This window comes from Sorghum bicolor, chromosome 2 (assembly GCF_000003195.3).
Source record: "Sorghum bicolor cultivar BTx623 chromosome 2, Sorghum_bicolor_NCBIv3, whole genome shotgun sequence".
Lineage (NCBI taxonomy): Eukaryota > Viridiplantae > Streptophyta > Magnoliopsida > Poales > Poaceae > Sorghum > Sorghum bicolor.
This window is the reverse complement of record NC_012871.2, coordinates 3106896-3124760: the sequence shown is the minus strand read 5'-3', so window position 1 is coordinate 3124760 and position 17865 is coordinate 3106896. Positions and strand designations below refer to the sequence as shown.

The window sequence follows — 17865 nt, the reverse complement described above, 5'->3', positions numbered from 1 at the left end:
ATCATGGAATCATGCAAGTGATGCTACATTTTTATTTGAACAAATACATGTGTATGATGCTATACAACAAAAGAACCCCCATAAAGTTTAACAGAATATTTTGTTTGAATTGATTTTGTGTGGCAACGGCTGAATATATCATGTATACACAAGTGTTTTTTCGTCGCAACGCACGGGCACTTACCTAGCGAGAAAAAAAAAGGAAAAAAAAAAAGAAACGCCCTCCCTCCCACGCCCGTCTCCGCTCCTCTCGTATGCGCCGCCGCCGCCCGCGCCTCCGTCCCCGAGCTCGCCTGTGCCTCCCCTTCACCTTCCTCTCGATCTCTACCTGTCCCTCGACGTGGTGGTGCGCCGGCGGGCCCAGGCGAGGCCGCCTCCACACGCGGCGCGCGGCCTGGGTGCGAGTGCGACGGAGCCGCCGGTGTGCGGCACAGCCGCACCGACGAGCTCCGGTAGTGGTTGCCCCCTACTAGTACTACGGCACGGTGCGAGAGAGCCCTACTGCTGGCCACGGCGCACGGCTGCCCCTTGGTGTGGCCTGCTCCCAGCGGTCATGGCATCGCTCCCAACGGTCGGCAGCCAGGGGAAGACGACAAGCCGGCGCCGGCCGCTTCCTCCCGCTCCGCTAAAAAAGGGATATAGACACGCACAGGCAGCCAGGGGAAGACGACAAGCCGGCGCCGGCCGCTTCCTCCCCCTCCGCTACAAAAAGGGATGTGGGCACGCACCACGACTTCCGCACTTCACATCGCTCTCCCGCACTCCCACTCCCGCGCAGACGGCGCACCAGCTCGCCTCTGCCGGCCCCGCCCCCCTCCTCCACCATCCCCTTCCCACCGCATCATATCGCATGCTGCTGTCGCGTCCCCAAACCCTGCCCCTGCCCTTGCCCCGGGCCCGGGCCCCGCTTTCCTCCCCGACCCTTCGCCACCTCCGCGCGCTCGTCTCGTCCCCGCCACTAGGGTTCGCGTCCGCGGCGCGAGGCCTCGCTCCGCTCCGCCTCCGCGCGGTGGTGTCCGACCACGAGCAGCGCGGGATGGAGGCGGGGGAGCAGGGGAGGCCGCTCCGCGTCGGCCTCATCTGCGGCGGGCCCTCCGGCGAGAGGGGCGTCTCCCTCAACTCCGCGCGCTCCGTGCTGGATCACATCCAGGTCAGTGTGCCCGCGTCTGTCTCGCCTCGCTTGTTCATACTGATAGTCTGATACCGTTGCCCGTTCGTGGCGCGCGGGTTTGAATTTGACCGGATACATAGCGACGCGTTAGGCTTCGTTTGGCAACTTGGCGGCAAATCCCACGCGTGACACAGTCCAAGAGGGGATTGGGTTGATCCCTCCCTCCCACCCGATCCCCTTCCACCCATATATTGTTTAATCCCCTGATTCCATATGGTTATTTGGGATAACTGGGATATGCTTGGATTGTCCGTTCCGGTTCTGCTCAAACTACCGTTGCTGTCTACGCTGCGGGCTGAGTTACACAAATTTGCTAGAAAAATAATATAAAAATAAGTATAACTGAAAAAAAAAATCAGTGGAAGATAAAACTGTGTCAAAAAAAAAAAAACATGTCTTTCACAGAAACTTGAAGTTGTCTTCAAGTAAAATATAAACAGAAAAAAAAACTGAAATATGGGATTCAGAGTTGTGATCAGGGAACAATAGGCTCAAGGTTGGCGGCTTGCTGCACATCTATGAGCCTCAAGACTGTGCACAATGTAGCGATGCCAACAAAAAAATTATACCTGACACCAGGCACCGATGCTTGCACTTTTTAATCCCCACAGCGTAGGCACCGATGTTTGCATGCACGTGGACCCTAACCATAATATCATCTCCTTCCTTCTCGATGTTTGTCTGCACTTGAGATATAATTTTTTAATCTTCCAACCACCGGTGAATCTACATGCTTCGGCTCATGTGTTTTGGAAGTAAGCATCGACAGCCACAACGTTTATACCCGATGCCTGGTACTCTCTCTCCTCATTCAAGCATCGCCCAAACACCACATTGTGGCCAGTCTCATACTGCAAATAAGTAAAAGGGTGCTCCATGTCTATACAGACCTAATAATAGAAACTAAATTCTCACAATGTGTGCACTGATATCCGAATGAAAATGAAATTTTAAAAGACCGACAACATGTAAACCAAATATAAACAAGCAGCTTGGTCTTATCATGCAAAAAGTTAACACCTTCAAATATGATAACCTAATTGCTGATAACAATGTCTTATCTTCAGCTTAAGAGCACATCCTACATAAGGTTACAAGTTTTCTCATGAGAAAAACATCAACCGTTTCTAATGCTAATAATAATGTGAATATGTATACTGCGTCCATGGTATCTTTCCTTTGGCGATACTGCAGAGTGATCTTTCATAGCTGTGATTTGAGGGCAATGAATTAGCACTCATTACCTGGAAAAGCATGCCGCTTCATTAACCTTATTCATAGCTGTGATTTGAGGGTAATGAATTAGCACTCATTGACTGGAAAAGCATGCCGCTTCGTTAACCTTATAGAAAAACAAGATAGATCTGTAGCAGCTCTGCAACCAAAGAAATGTACAAATTGGTCTCCTAGCAGCAAGTTGACACTATTTTCACAATGAAGTGATGTTGCTGTAAGACTAGCTTCAAAGGCATACTAATAATAATAATAATAAAAAAACCCCGACGCCCATGAGAGTTGACACCTAATAATTATTGCTTTTATCTAGATGCCTTTGCAGAACTGTTCCAGGCAAACTGAATGAGAAAAACAGTGCTCTGATGGCACTATGAACCTTATGTAAGATGCTCTGATAAGTGCACCTGGAAATATAAGAATTTTAATTAAAACTAACATCAAACTTCTCTTGAGTATCTATTTGTAGTGAACAAGGACTGAATTCCTTTCATATTATGCTATGTTGATGAGTTCTTAAAATATATGACTACACCAAATCATAAAAATATCATGATATATAATAAATATCATGGTCCGTCCGATGCAGGGAGAGGATTTGGTGGTCCGCTGCTACTACATTGACTCTGCTATGAAGGCCTTCGCGATATCTCCTGCGCAGGTGACCTCACGTGCTTGGATTCTCTTGTTTGTTAATAATATATAATATAAGCTGAATATACTCTGGTTGTTGTCCTGTCTGTGCCATTTTTTAATTGAGTTGGTCACCCACTATTTTTTCTATAGCAACTGCCCCTAGTTGCTTGTTTGTTATTTATAGAAGACCCTGAATCCCTGATCGAGGAATCAAGCTCTGGTCAGCTTAGCTTTACAATTGCCTCAACTTTTCTTAGCTTTACAACTCCCTGTGGCCAGCTCAAGCTTTGTGTCATTCCAAGGTGCTCAGCCTATATGGATTTATGCACCTCCACTGGTGATGGTTACATTTATTTGAGCCCATTTCAATATACTGTAATAGTGTAATAAGACAAGGATTCGCTTGTTCGAATTTGGGTTAACAGTTGCATGTTCTGTTCTGCTGAAACTAGTACCCAAATGGCAAGGCCTTTTATCCTTCATAAAGTTGTTTGAGGCATGTACTTCGGTTGCTAGTTCCTACTTTATGAACTCATATTCAGTCAGAGTAAAATAACTGTTTCACATGTTTTGCCCAACAGCTATATTCCAACACGCCTTCGGATTTTGACTTCAAACTTGAAAGGTAAGCCAGTCAACAGCTTATTTTTGTTCCTTGCTAATATTACTATTCCAATTTTTTCATTTTGAAGCTTCACTTCTGCAGTTTAGCCCAAGGATTTGACTCCTTATCTGACTTTGCGGAGCATCTTGCCATCAATGTTGACATTGTCTTCCCAGTGATCCATGGGAAATTTGGTGAAGATGGTGGCATTCAGGTTTGTTTTTACCAGTGAAATCTGGTTTACAAGGAAAAGATATCGATTTGTGCTTGTTGATTCTACGTTTCACTTGCCATTGCACTAGCTATAGTGTTTGAATGGCTCTTGGTTGACCGCTGTTTACACACTCACCTGTTAACTTAATATGTGTGGGTCTGACATCCATATGTTCACAATCTCTTTGAAATATTCAGGAGCTTTTGGAGAAAGCAAATGTTCCATTTGTTGGGACACCCTCTAAGGAATGCGAGCGTGCTTTTGACAAGGTACATTGTATGTTTGTTTCAAAATTGCTCTTTGACAAGATATGTCATCGACTTCTCCCTACCATCCTTCTATGTAATTGCATACTTAGATGCAAGCCCACTATTCAGTACCATCCCCAGCTTTTTTCTGAATTGATGGGAAAGTGTTCTAGTAGTATCCGTGAAACTTGTTTGCTGATTATGGATAATGTGGAATTTACTAGGAAAAAATGTTCCATGTATTGAGCAAGTGGAGTTTATGAAATGTTATCCAGTGAGCAGAAGTATTGCTACAATGTACAATCTTCTAAAGATGCTATGTGAAATGTGATGTGGGCATCAATATCTTGTTTTTTTCGCTATTGTAACTTGTAATTTCATTTAATGTCAGCGGATCCATTTATCCAGTTCCTTATTTTAGTCTTGAACATGGCTGCAGCATAATGCGTCGCTCGAGCTCAATGCACAAGGTTTCTTAACAGTGCCAAACTTTCTTGTGGAGGTGAGGCTTGTTTGTCATTTCATAGTGCCCTTAATGTGATATGCACTATCTTTATATTTATTAATGAGCATAATATGTAATTTTGTTTAAAAACAGGCATTGAGAGTCAAAATTTTTGAATCTTCAGCAATCAGCACCATGCTTTTTTCTGCTACATATATCTGAAAATAAGTTTTGGTTTAATTATTCTGCCACCTTCCAGTGGACTGAATCTTAATTAATGCTTGGAAAAAGGAACAAAAGATTTTTCTTGTCTGTCACAATATTACCACAATAGCTAAGAAAAAATCGGAGTGTGGTTACTAATTCTGTTGCTCTTCTTTGGTGATCTGATCATGTATCCTGCAATTGTGTCTATGACAAAACAGAAGGACAAGTTGGCCAAGCCAGAGTTAGAGGCATGGTTCAAAACTGTCAATCTGAACAAAGAAAATGGCAAAGTGATTGTAAGTGATAGTGTTTTACTTTAAAGATTGTTTTCAGGGTTGGATTGGTGAAGAGGTAACTTCTGATGTGCTTGAACAGGTCAAACCTACAAGGGCTGGGTCAAGCATTGGCGTGGTTGTTGCTTATGGTGTGAATGACGCTGCCCAGAAAGCTGAGGAAATTATTTCAGAGGTGCAGAATACTTTCTACTATACTTCTGGAATCATTCAGGTTAAACACAGTAATAATTTTGAGACCTGAAATTTCTGCTAATTGACAGGGAATTGATGATAAAGTTATCATAGAAGTTTTCCTTGAAGGGGGCACTGAGTTTACAGCCATCGTGGTTGATGTTGGGACTGCTAACAACAGTCAGCCTGTTGTTCTGCTTCCAACAGAAGTATGATACATATCTTCGTTTGCTTCTCTCTCGTATTCTGTCATGCTGGAGACATTTAGCAACTTGACCAAATATTCTGGGTGGTCCTCTTAGGACAAAAGAAATATGCTGTTATCTATTGGTAAGTTTAAATTAAATGTGTTAGAGAGCCTGAATTAACCTATTTTATTTCCTTTCCCTTTTACAGGTTGAGCTTCAGTACTCCAACAGTAGTGATACCGATGAGGACACAATATTTAACTACCGCAAGAAGTACCTTCCAAGTCGACAGGTATATAGCCCAGACTAAAATACAAGTTCTAGGGGCCATTTAATGCAAAACTATCGACTCCTTTATGTTGATCTCTGCTTAAGTCCTTCTGATTCATTTGAAACAAACTTATAGAACCTCCTGTGACAAGGCCTCGGTCAAATAATTCAATTTTTTCACAAGCCTGGTTTTCTTACACAAGAATCAATTAAAGCGTTCATTGATCTCTTCCCAGGTTGCTTATCATTCGCCTCCACGTTTTCCGGCAGAGGTGATCGATTGTATAAGACAAGGGATTTCTCTTTTATTTCGTCGCTTTGGCCTGCATGACTATGCAAGGGTAGATGGTTGGTTTTTACCTTCTCCTGTTGCTTCTTTATCCTCAGCTGAAAATAGTGAAAAATTTGGAAATACCAAGTATGGAACTGTTCTTTTCACGGATATTAATTTGGTGAGCATACTCTTGTTGCTCTTTGTTCTCAAGTTTGGATCATGTCTTGCAGTTTCTAGTGCATGATACCTGTTGTATTCTCTATAACAGATAAGTGGGATGGAGCAAACCAGCTTTTTGTTCCAACAAGCTTCAGCGGTAATAATAATATGGCATCACACACATTGTAATTTGGCATTTCTGATTCTGGAGAAATTCTTATTTGAATAGCATACATGATTATCCCTGCTATCTGTGCATTTTTTCTTCAAACTGTCAACCATTGAGGATATTTGTATTTTGGTACGATATGCAGTATAAATTAGTTTTGCTAAGGGTTTTTTATACTCATTATCATGCTGTTACATAAAGTAAGTATCATGCAAATACTCTTGTGCTCGTAATGCTTAATTTCGTTACTAACTTCAGAACCAAAAACAACACTTTTCAGGTTGGGTTCTCTCACTCTCGAATCCTCCGTACAGTTGTTCAGCATGCTTGCTCGCGATTCCCTTCTCTTGTTCCATGCAATAACGCTTGGACCGCTTTGTCCAGAAAACTACAACCATCGAAACAAATAGGAGCAATCCACAAAGGTACATCAAGACAGAAGGTTTTTGTGATCTTCGGAGGGGACACTTCAGAGCGGCAAGTATCACTTATGAGTGGTACCAATGTCTGGCTTAATCTCCAAGGTTTTGATGATGTGAGATCTCTTGCTTTAAAACAATTGACTTTGCATATTCATTGTGTTTCTATTCTCATTTCTTGGTGCTTCCACATTGTGTTTATAAATTTTCTGGCCATGTTGGTCTAGAATTTGTTGTCATTGTCTTGAATCTGTATGCCATACCATGCCATGCTTTAAGCTTGATATGATACGATACCATGTTTGTTGCCTACGTAGCTATGTTCTATTTTCATGCATCGATATTTTAGATTCTTTTAACTTCTGTTGCTTTCAGCTTGACGTGACACCATGTTTGCTCGCTCCTGCAAATGGATATTTCTCATCCCATGATCAAGTTTTCAGTGACACTTCAAGAGAAGTCTGGACGTTGCCGTAAGTGTTGCATCTCATTGGATCTTCTGGATAATATTGTAGTTATGCACCGTAACATTTACTTGGTAAAATGACTAAACTTGGCGTACTCTATGTGGCAGATATTCATTAGTGTTACGACATACCACTGAAGAAGTTCATGCTGCATGTGTTGAGGCAACTGAGCCAGAACGAGTTAAAATGACAAAACGTTTGCGTGATCAAGTAATGAATGAACTTGGGCCAGCATTGAGCAAACATGATTGGTTTGCGGGCTTTGACATTGCTTATGAACAACCTATCAAATACTCTCTGCAACAGTGGATCGACCATGTAAAAGAAACAGAAGCTGTAGTCTTTATAGCAGGTATTTTTCCAAACAATACTAATCTAGTCGAGCTTCTATGCACGCTAATGTATAATGTTGTAACTATTGCAAAACAATACGATCAGAAATGCATTGCATGTAATATTTCTGGAATCAATGGACTCTGTCAAATGCCAATTATCCAATAATATTGCTCCTTTTCTTAAATTAAACCAAGCATATAATTAGTAATGACACTATTCCAGATGGAGAGCCTTTCGCCTGACTGTTGCATTTATAATATACATTTGTTCCTTACTGTTTCTTTTTTTTCTTAGGTGTTCATGTCTTGTGTGTTATATGTAGTGCATGGTGGCATTGGAGAGGATGGTACCATTCAGACATTGTTGGAATCTGCAGGAGTTCCTTTCACAGGTTCACTTTTAGCTTATATAGAGAGTATTTTTATGTTGCCAAACTAAAGAATGTAAAAGCTCTTGTCATGCAGGACCAGGACCAATAGCTTCTAGAACATGCATTGACAAAGTTGCAAGTTCACTTGCGGTTGACCATGTATGGACCTTTGTAACTTTTACTCTTTTATGGGTTCCTATGGGTATTTAAATATTGATTTCCTAGCATGAATATAGAATGATATTCCATGATGTCACTGTGACACAAACACCTTAAATCAATTTGTTAATAACACAACATTGCTCACCGAAAAATTCTATCCATTGTGACCATGCCAAAGAAGTTAACAGTAGTTGTGGTACTTGTGTAGCTTGCTAGTTATGGAGTCCATACCATTCCTAAGGATGTAAGAGCAACAGAAGAAGTACTGAAGTCATCTCTTGTTGATATCTGGAATGAACTTAAAGCAAAACTACGAACAGAAACAGTATGTGTGAAACCAGCTCGTGATGGGTGCTCAACTGGTGTAGCAAGATTGTGGTAAGCATTTACTTAACTCTACTCCAGTGTTTTATTAATTATTTAACGGTGATGTATCTCGTAAGAAAACACTATCTATTTTCAGCTGTCCAAAGGACCTAGAAGTCTATACAAATGCATTGAGGAGGAAGTTTCAGCATCTGCCTGCTAATTGCCTGTCCAGGGTACCAAAGACAACCTAACCATGTTTTTGTGCCAATTGAGGAACTATGTATGCCAGTGATCAGATACACTTTTAACTTAAGCTATATTTTATAGGCACATGGCGTAATTGAGATGCCAGTCCCTCCTCCAGAGTCACTAATATTTGAGCCTTTTATTGAAACGGATGAAATTATCATTTCAAATAAATTGGGGAATGGTAGTGCCCGCCATCTGGTATGGAAGGGTGAAAATGACTGGCTTGAAATTACTGTTGGTGTAGTTGGCAAGCGTGGAGAAATGCACTCGTTAAATCCAAGTATCACAGTGAAAGAAAGTGGTGATATTTTATCTCTTGAGGAGAAATTTCAAGGTAAGTATCATGCATACTTTGTAGTTTGTACTATTTTCCTTATTTATTTATTTATGATCTCACAAATAAAGTTGTACCAGTAGTTGCTATTGTAGGAGTGTGTCTTTTGATATTTTGTTTAAATAGTTGTTGGCACGGCATGGAAATGCAATATGCCATTGAGGTGAACTTTGACTTGGGACAGATGAGGGTAAACTATTTGTTGTAGAACATCGTGTGTGCCTTGTCCATATCGTTATTAGCACCAAACCCAATATAGCTAACCGTGTCTGTCCTAGCTTATATATGTTTAAGTTTTATAGCTGGGCCCTCAGGGCCTCAGCCATTTCTCTCATAACATGATTGAGGTGTTTTTTTTTAGGTGGCACTGGAATCAACTTGACACCACCTCCTGCAACAATTATGGGGTACTTATTCATGACTGTTCCCAGTCCCCTCCTTTTTTTTAAATAATAGTAGAATTTTCAACTAGACAGAATCTAGATTCTAGAAGCTTACTCACATGTTGGTTCTGTTTTTGCCGGCATTACCCACCACACCAGCTGCCCCAGATTCATCTCAGCATCATGCCTTACTAGTAACATTTGTGAGCATATCTTTTGGCTTGCCTTTTGTAGCGAGGATGCTCTGCAGAGGTGCAAGAAGAGTATCGAGATGATGGCAAATGCTCTAGGTTTGGAAGGCTTCTCGCGCATTGACGCATTTGTCAACGTGCGGAGCGGGGAGGTATGAATGCAAAATGTTGTGCTGAAATGAAGATGAAAGTTTTTGTGGTAGTAAGTTTAGCCGCCTCGTTCCCAATATGATTGATGCTTGGCCCTGCATGCAGGTGCTGCTGATCGAAGTCAACACTGTACCTGGAATGACTCCATCCACCGTGCTGATCCACCAAGTAAGCTAAGGGCTGGGGTCACAGAAAAACTGTATTATCTGCCCACTGTTTTGTTGCTGTGGCAGCAGCAGCAGCAGCAAAACTTATCATGACAATAATGTGTGGTATGGTGGCAATCAATCGCAGGCACTCGCAGAGGAACCTCCCGTGTACCCTCACAAGTTTTTCCGCACTCTTCTGGATTTGGCGTTTACAAGGGCGAAATAGCTCAGTCAGCCATTTATTTATTTTACTTGTACCGCGCATCGGTTTGATTCTGTATCAGTAAAGCAGACAACATTGTCATTGTGAGAAGGTGCTGTTACTGTTAGGTGGTTGTTGAAAGGCTTGGTTATCTTTACTTGACGTCAGCATTACTGAACTTAACAATTCGAGTGAGCGCGACATACGTGTGGCATTGTGGCAATGTAAATCAAAGGATGAAAAATATATAAACATGTACTACTCTTGTGTTGCATAGGCTGGCATGCTTAGCTCTTGTGTTGCCATGTGTGCGGTCGTGCACGGAAGAGCATAGCAGAAGCAACTCCTCAGTCAAACCAAACAAAGAATCGGCCAGCTGCTGACCTCAACCCAACAACCACCTCCTCACCGGCCGGGGCCTGTGGGGCCAGCAGCGATGGCACGGTGATACCGATTCTGATCAAAACCGTTGACACGTGAAACCTCCCTTAAGTTTGCGAGCCAAGATTATCACAACGCCGTTGGTTATTGAATATTGTGAGTGATTGGTACACCAATTACTACTAGTAGCATTTACTGCAAAAGGTAACACCGGGCACCAGAGCCAACATAATAAACGTGTTAAGTGTAATGTAAATGAAACAAAGATTTTGGGAACAACTGCTGCTTTCATTGATCTTGTTAGATTATATACAAGTGAGAGATCACGTCGTACGGACGTCTCTTCGTAGTCGTACGGACGTGACTCCTTGGTGTTTGAGTACAGGAAGAGCAACTGCTCTTGGCCAAAGGACATGCCCCTTCGGATGGCATGCTAACTGCTAGGCTAACTGCTAATCTTATCACCAGATGAGATCACCGATTAGATGATGAAGAGGTGTCTCTTCAGAGGAGACATCGTTTCACAACACTCCCCCTTGATCGAATCATTCTTAAGATCAATGTAGCTGTAATCTTGGATTTCTCGAAAAACCCTATGGGAAAAAACTGAGGAATATGTATATATATTGATATGCTATAAAACTCCTTTAAACCTTTATAGGAAAACAAGGAGAAGGTAGCATATACTTGTGTGATTTAAACAAACCACTATGTCATTGGTATTCCAATTAAAAACCCTTGTGGGGAAAAATATTGGAGATACGACATAAAGATAACTCCTCTAAAAACCGATAAGGAAAAATGTGAGGAGCTATATTAAGAGATATGTCGCTAAAACTCCTATAAAAACCCAGTGGGAAAATCAGGAGAAAAATATGACGACATACTATAAGTATTGCCTCTTGAAATAACTCTCGTGAAAAACCTTTTTCAAGGAAAAACCATGGATGAGTTGGGAGGGCAATGTGTGTCTTTGATATTTCCAACAAAAACCCTGGTGGGGAAAATAGAAAATATGACACATGCTTATGTTAATATTACCTCATTAAAAACTTTAACAAGAAACCTTTTAAGTAAAATTTGTGAAAGAAAAGAGTATAATATGATGCTGATACAGGTGGCGTCTAGGAGATGTCTCCCCCTGATTCTGGCAAATCTCGAAGTCGCCGCATACCAATTCCATGTACCAATTTTTGAAACACAGAAGTCGGTAAGGACTTAGTAAATAGGTCAGCGAGGTTATCACATGACTTGATTTGCAAGATGTTTATTTCCCCACTTTCTTGTAATTCATGGGGATAAAACAATTTAGGAACAATATGCTTAGTGATATTGCTCTTTATGTAACCTGTTTGCATCTGTGTAACACAAGCAGAATTATCTTCATAGATAATTGTTGGTGATTCAATTGAACCAATACCACATGACTGTTGTATGTGGTTAATCATTCTGCGAAGCCACACACATTCTCGTGATGCCTCGTATAGAGCAATAATTTCAGAATGATTAGTAGAGGTGGCTGTCAGAGTCTGCTTAGAAGACTTCCATGAAATAGCTATACCTCCATGTAGGAATACAAATCCTGTTTGGGATTTTCCGTTATGAGGATTAGACAAGTAACCAGCATCTGTATAGCCAATCATATTGGGATCATGATTTTTCGTAAAGAATAAACCAAGATCCTTTGTGCCATTAAGGTATCTGAGGATACACTTTGCTCCCGTCCAATGACGGTGAGTCGGGTCCGCACTATGCCTAGCTAGTAAGTTCACTGCAAATGCGATATCAGGCCTGGTGCAATTTGCAAGATACATAAGTGCGCCAATGACACTGAGATATGGGATTTCAGGTCCCAACGTCTTCTCCCCAACATCCCGTGGTCTAAATGGATCTTTCCGAACGAACAACCATCGGGGTTTTATTAGGGTATGATTTATCCATATTGAATTTCTCCAATATTTTCTGGATATAGGCTGATTGATGCACTAAAATCCCTAAAGGACGGTGCTCAATTTGTAAGCCTAGGCAATATTTGGTCTTTCCCAAATCCTTCATCTCGAATTCCGTCTTTAGATGTTTGCGTGCTTCTTCTATATCCTTTGGACTGCCAATGATATTTAAATCATCAACATATACAGATATAATACAAAATCCCGTTTGAGATTTCTTAATGAAAACACATGGGCAATCATCATTATTGGTGTATCCTTTGTTTAAAAGGAATTCACTCAGTCGGTTGTACCACATTCGTCCCGACTACTTCAAGCCATATAATGACTTTTGTAGTTTTACACAATACATGTTACGATTTGCGTTTGGATTCGGAATTTGGATTCCATCGGGAACCTTCATATATATGTCCGAATCAAGTGACCCATATAAATATGCTGTCACCACATCCATCAACTGCATAGATAGATGATTTTGAACTGCCAATGATATTAAGTATCGGAAAGTAATTCCACTCATTACTGGAGAATAAGTTTTATTATAATCAATGCCGGGTCTCTGCGTGAACCCTTGTGCTACGAGCCTTGCTTTATATCTCACCACCTCATTGTTCTCATTCCGTTTCCGGACGAAAACCCATTTAAAGCCTACAGGAAAGACTTTGGAGGGTGTGGGCATAGCTTTTGTGAATACCCCTCTTTTAGTAAGCGAGGCTATCTCAGCTTGAATTGCTTCTTTCCATTGAGCCTAGTCTGAGCGCTTTTTGCACTCTGCCATGGTCTTAGGATCTGGATCATTGAGAAAGATTTCTGCAATTGCTGCGGAGAAATACATGTCTACAACAGTAGTCTTACGATCGTATGATTCTCCAGAATCAATATAATTGATGGAAATTTCTTTCACCCCATTATTTGACTCAACATTTCCCAAAACTATGGAGTCAGGGTGTTCCGATGTCCCAGGATCAGAATTTGGATGCACCGTTGATCCGGGTTGTGGATTTGGTCCTGGTGTTGGATTTTTATCCACTATTGGGTGTCTACCAACTTGAGGTTGGCTTGGATTTACTGATTTGGAGGATTTACCTCTCGATTTCCTTGGACGCTTACTTGGAGCATTATCCTTAGGAGCGGCCGTACTTCTCCCCCTCTTCTTTGGAAGTGGGAGTTGAATGGTTTTTATTGGTACCTCCACTCTTTCGGGCGCATTGCGAGCAGGATAAGAGGATTTAGTGACACCCTTATAATCAGTAAATGCATCTGGCAGGTTATTTGCAATATGTTGCAAGTTTATGATTTTCTAAACTTGTTGTTCAGTTTCTTGAGTACGTGGATCTGAGGGGGAATTGCCTTGGGCATTCCAGTTGATTTCCTGGCATTCACTTTGGTACTTGAAATCTTCCCCTAATGCTGGGAAATGGTCCTCATTGAATATGCAGTCAACATACCGGGCCGTGAATAAGTCCCCTGTAAGAGGCTCGAGGTATTTGATTATCGATGGGGATTGATATCCCACAGAGATACCAAGTTTCCTATGTGGACCCATAGAGGTACGCTTAGGTAGTGAGATCGGTACGTATACAGCGCAACCGAATTTTCGCAGATGGGAAATATTTGGCATATTTCCACGTACTAATTGCAATGGGGAGACAACATGGTATGCAGTTGGACGCAATTGAATTAAGTCGGCAGCGTGTAAGACTGCATGACCCCAACATGAAGTTGGTAGATTGCAATTTTGTAGTAGTGGTCTTGCAATGAGTTTAATTCTTTTAATAAGAGATTCTGCTAAACCATTTTGTGTATGGACATATGGGACAGAGTGCTGAACTTGAATTCCTAAAGCCATACAATAATCATTGAAAGCCTTTGAGGAAAATTCAGCAGCATTGTCCATTCGAATTGATTGAATTTGATGTTCAGGATTATGTGCTCTAAGTTTAATAAGTTGAGCAATAATTTTTGCGAAAGCATGGCTACGTGTGGATAAAAGACACACATGAGACCATCTAGTAGATGCGTCTATTAGAACCATGAAATACCTGAACGGTCCAGACGTTGGTTGTATGGGGCCACAAATATCTCCTTGAATGCGTTCAAAAAATTTTAGTGGCTCATTTTGGATCTTGACGGGCGATGGACGTAAGATCAATTTTCCTGTAGCGCATGAAGTGCACATAAAATCTAAAGATTTCGGAAATTTAGCAGTATTTAACTCATGACCATTTGAATTGCTAATAATTTTCCGCATCATCCCTACTCCAGGATGGCCAAGGCGTTCATGCCAAGTTTTGAATGCATCAACATTCTGGAAAATTACCTTATACGCAACATGTGGTACGGGTTTGATGTATGTGTAGTACAATCCGGACGGAAAAGAGGGAATTTTCTCAACAATTTGTTTGCCATATCCATTGTTTTTAGTAACAAGGAGAATTTCCTCATTATTGTCAGCAAGGGTTTCTATATGGAAACCATTTTGACGGATATCTCTATAACTTAATAAGATACGCTTTGAATCGGGATACAATAATGCATCCTCAATTGTAATTTGGGTACCCATAGGGAGTACGATAATAGCACGACCTGAACCAATTATCGTAGCATCGCGCCCAGCGATTGTCAAAACATTTCCTTGTCTTTTAGTAAGAGTTTGGAAATATTTTGTTTCCCTAAGAATAGAATTAGTGGTACCGCTGTCCACTAGGCATAATTCCTCTTCCATCAGATCGACCCCCGTAGAAACTATATATAAATAAAGAATTTGATATAAAACTCTCTGATAATATATAGAATACATACTTTATTTATTGAATATCAAATGTGTACAATACATTTATTGGATATCCAAACTAAGTAGTGATGGCATCATTAAATATTTACAACACATAGGACATAAATTGTGTTTATTATTACAATCACTAGAACATAAAGACATTAGAATCTAAGGGATTGGGAACCTAGTGAAAGTCTCCAAATATGTCGTTGGATGCATATTCCACGATCATATTCCCTGTATCAGCAAGATCCTCGCCTCCTCGTATGATGTTGTTGCTTGGTTCCTCGGGAACTTGTTGCGAACAACCAGCCTCTTCCCTGGTAGTGTCAGGTCGAAGATTGAAATGGGCTTCATACTTCTGTCCTGGTGCAGCTCGTCCACGACCCACAGACTTTAAGTAAAGATCAACTAGATGACTTGGGGTATGACATTTCTTTGTAGTATGGTTATAACAACCACATTTTTGACACACAGGTTTATCATCCCTGTTCTTGGAAATGTTCTTACCGTTTTTGTAAGGTTTACCTTTGTTGGAGTCACCTTTTTGGGGCTTCTTGCGTCTGCGTTTGTTTTTACCCTTCTTGGAGTTTCCTTGTTGATAGTTCTTTTTAGATCTATCATTAGACATGGGTTTATTCTGAGTATATGCATGTACTTCAGGCAATGGAGCAGACCCAACAGGGCGCTGCTGATTATTCCAAACCATAAGTTCAGAATGTTTTTCGGCCTCAAGTAAAGTTTGGATAAGCTCTGAATAAACTTGGAAACGCCTTTCACGGTATTGTTGTTGAAGAATCCTTTCAGAGGGAAGCATAGTAGACAAAGTCTTTTCTATCTTATCCGCATCTGTAGGTTCTTTCTCGCAGAATTGCAATTTTGAGCAAATCCTATGGACAGCATGATTGTAGTCACTCACAGTTTTGAAATCCTGTAAGCGAAGTTGCGTCCACTCATAGTTGGCCGCGGGCAAGACAAGTGCCTTTTGCTGTTCATAGCGTTGCTTAAGTGAAGTCCATAGATTGTGTGGATTTTCTTCCAACAAATATTCAGCCTTAAGATCAGGGTGAATGTGGCTCCTAATAAGGTATAGAGCTGTATAAACGTGTTGATCTTCAAGCGGTGCAACCCCATCTTCGGGTGGTAACACAGCTCGATAAAGTCCACGGGACGAAAGACTAACTTTTATGTCTATAGCCCATGTGGGATAATTGTGGCCGTCTAGAGCTAGTAATTCAAACTCTTTGACAGTCATTAATCCTACATGATATAAAAACCATCGAAACATTTTAAGTTATTAAAATGTTGAGGTGTGTTGTAATTATGGGATGCAAATAAAAACAAGATAAATCTTGTATCGGTAATGGTGTAAAATTCTTATATGCATAATAAAGCAATGGAGGTAGTCACCAAAAAAAGGGTGTAGACCTCTAATTGGGCATATTATGTGTAAATAGTAGATGCCAATTAATTATGCAAATTGTATAACGCGTCTGAAGGTAGTCATCAAGAATTGATGTAGACCTTAGTTTAATTTGCAAACGAATTGGGTACGCACGCTGAGGATAGTCACTAAGTAGTATACTTAGTGTAGATCCCACAGTAGCAACAATGGTGCTACCTTGTGTATGGCCAATAGGGATGCAAATTAATGGTAGTCATCTTTGTGAAAAGATGTAGACCAAATGTTCTAAGGGGTAATGTTGGGTACGCACGTTGAGGATAGTCACTAAGTATTGCTTAGTGTAGATCCCGCAGTAGCAACTATGGTGCTACCTTGTGGAGTGGCCAACAAAACGACTCTAGAACATGCGTGTTATATAATTGTTAAGAAAATTACACATAATTTGTCGCATCCTTTATTTAAGCGCGTAGTGCTTTAAAGTTAAAAGCGTAAAGGAACTTAAATAAAAAAATGATCGATTGCGAAATAAATAAATAATTGCAAGATCATGGTCACAATAACAAGGATATTATTTATTGGATTTGTCATTCATACCGGGACAAACACTTTGAATAATATCACAAACAGATATTTTATAACAATATAAAGTATCACAAGTACATATTTGTTGCTAAAGACAATGACTAAAATAATCGTACAGCAACATATTGTACTTTTAAATTTACAACATAAAACTACTAGGGACTAAACAGAGTCTCATGCGAATTTATGTTGAAAATAAATAAAACATAAAAGGTAACAAGCCAGCCGGCCATAGGAAATGGAAAATGATCCAAGTTCATTTTGGGCCAGTATGACTCATCGGGTGCACACAGTAGGAGACGAGAGGGTGCTGCAGGACGTCAGCCTTGGGCTGGCCCATGTGAGGGCGCAGGCCTTTTAGGAGTGGACGAGCAGCAGTTGGCTACAACCCTACTGCACACCACTGCTTGTGAGGCCGCCGCCGTTGCTCGCCTGAAATACTCTGCCGCCGCAAAATCACCTCGCTGCTCCCCTCCACTGCGCTGCCCGTGCTCGCCATCTTCAAGTCGAAGAAGACTCCCCCTCATCAGGGGAGTAGAAGCCGCTGCCGTAGGTCCCCATGTTGAGCACCTCCGCGCTCGGGAGGCCAAGATCTGCCGGGTTCCGGGCGCCGGTGCGACGAAGGCCAGGGCGCTGGTCTACTGCCACCGTCTTGTGGCCGAGGAAGTGCCGGAGCGTCGGAGTCGGCAGCGTCTCTGCCGAAGGACCCGGGAGGGCTTGCGCCTTCATGCGGGCAGCGGCCTCCGCGCGCGTCGCGGGCGGAGGA

General features: G+C 41.5%; 1 protein-coding gene across 1 annotated transcript; it reads left to right on the top strand.

The window, feature by feature from the left end:
- LOC8086409 lies at nucleotides 539-10282 on the top strand. Its single transcript, XM_002461411.2, has 24 exons — nucleotides 539-1150; nucleotides 2994-3065; nucleotides 3622-3665; nucleotides 3747-3858; nucleotides 4056-4127; nucleotides 4546-4608; nucleotides 4977-5054; nucleotides 5134-5226; nucleotides 5315-5434; nucleotides 5622-5705; nucleotides 5920-6135; nucleotides 6226-6273; nucleotides 6566-6820; nucleotides 7080-7177; nucleotides 7279-7523; nucleotides 7830-7898; nucleotides 7972-8036; nucleotides 8248-8417; nucleotides 8503-8581; nucleotides 8676-8931; nucleotides 9293-9338; nucleotides 9549-9657; nucleotides 9761-9823; nucleotides 9950-10282. Exons 1-24 carry the CDS (start codon nucleotides 554-556, stop codon nucleotides 10028-10030), a joined length of 3135 nt encoding a protein of 1044 aa, XP_002461456.2. The 5' UTR covers nucleotides 539-553; the 3' UTR covers nucleotides 10031-10282.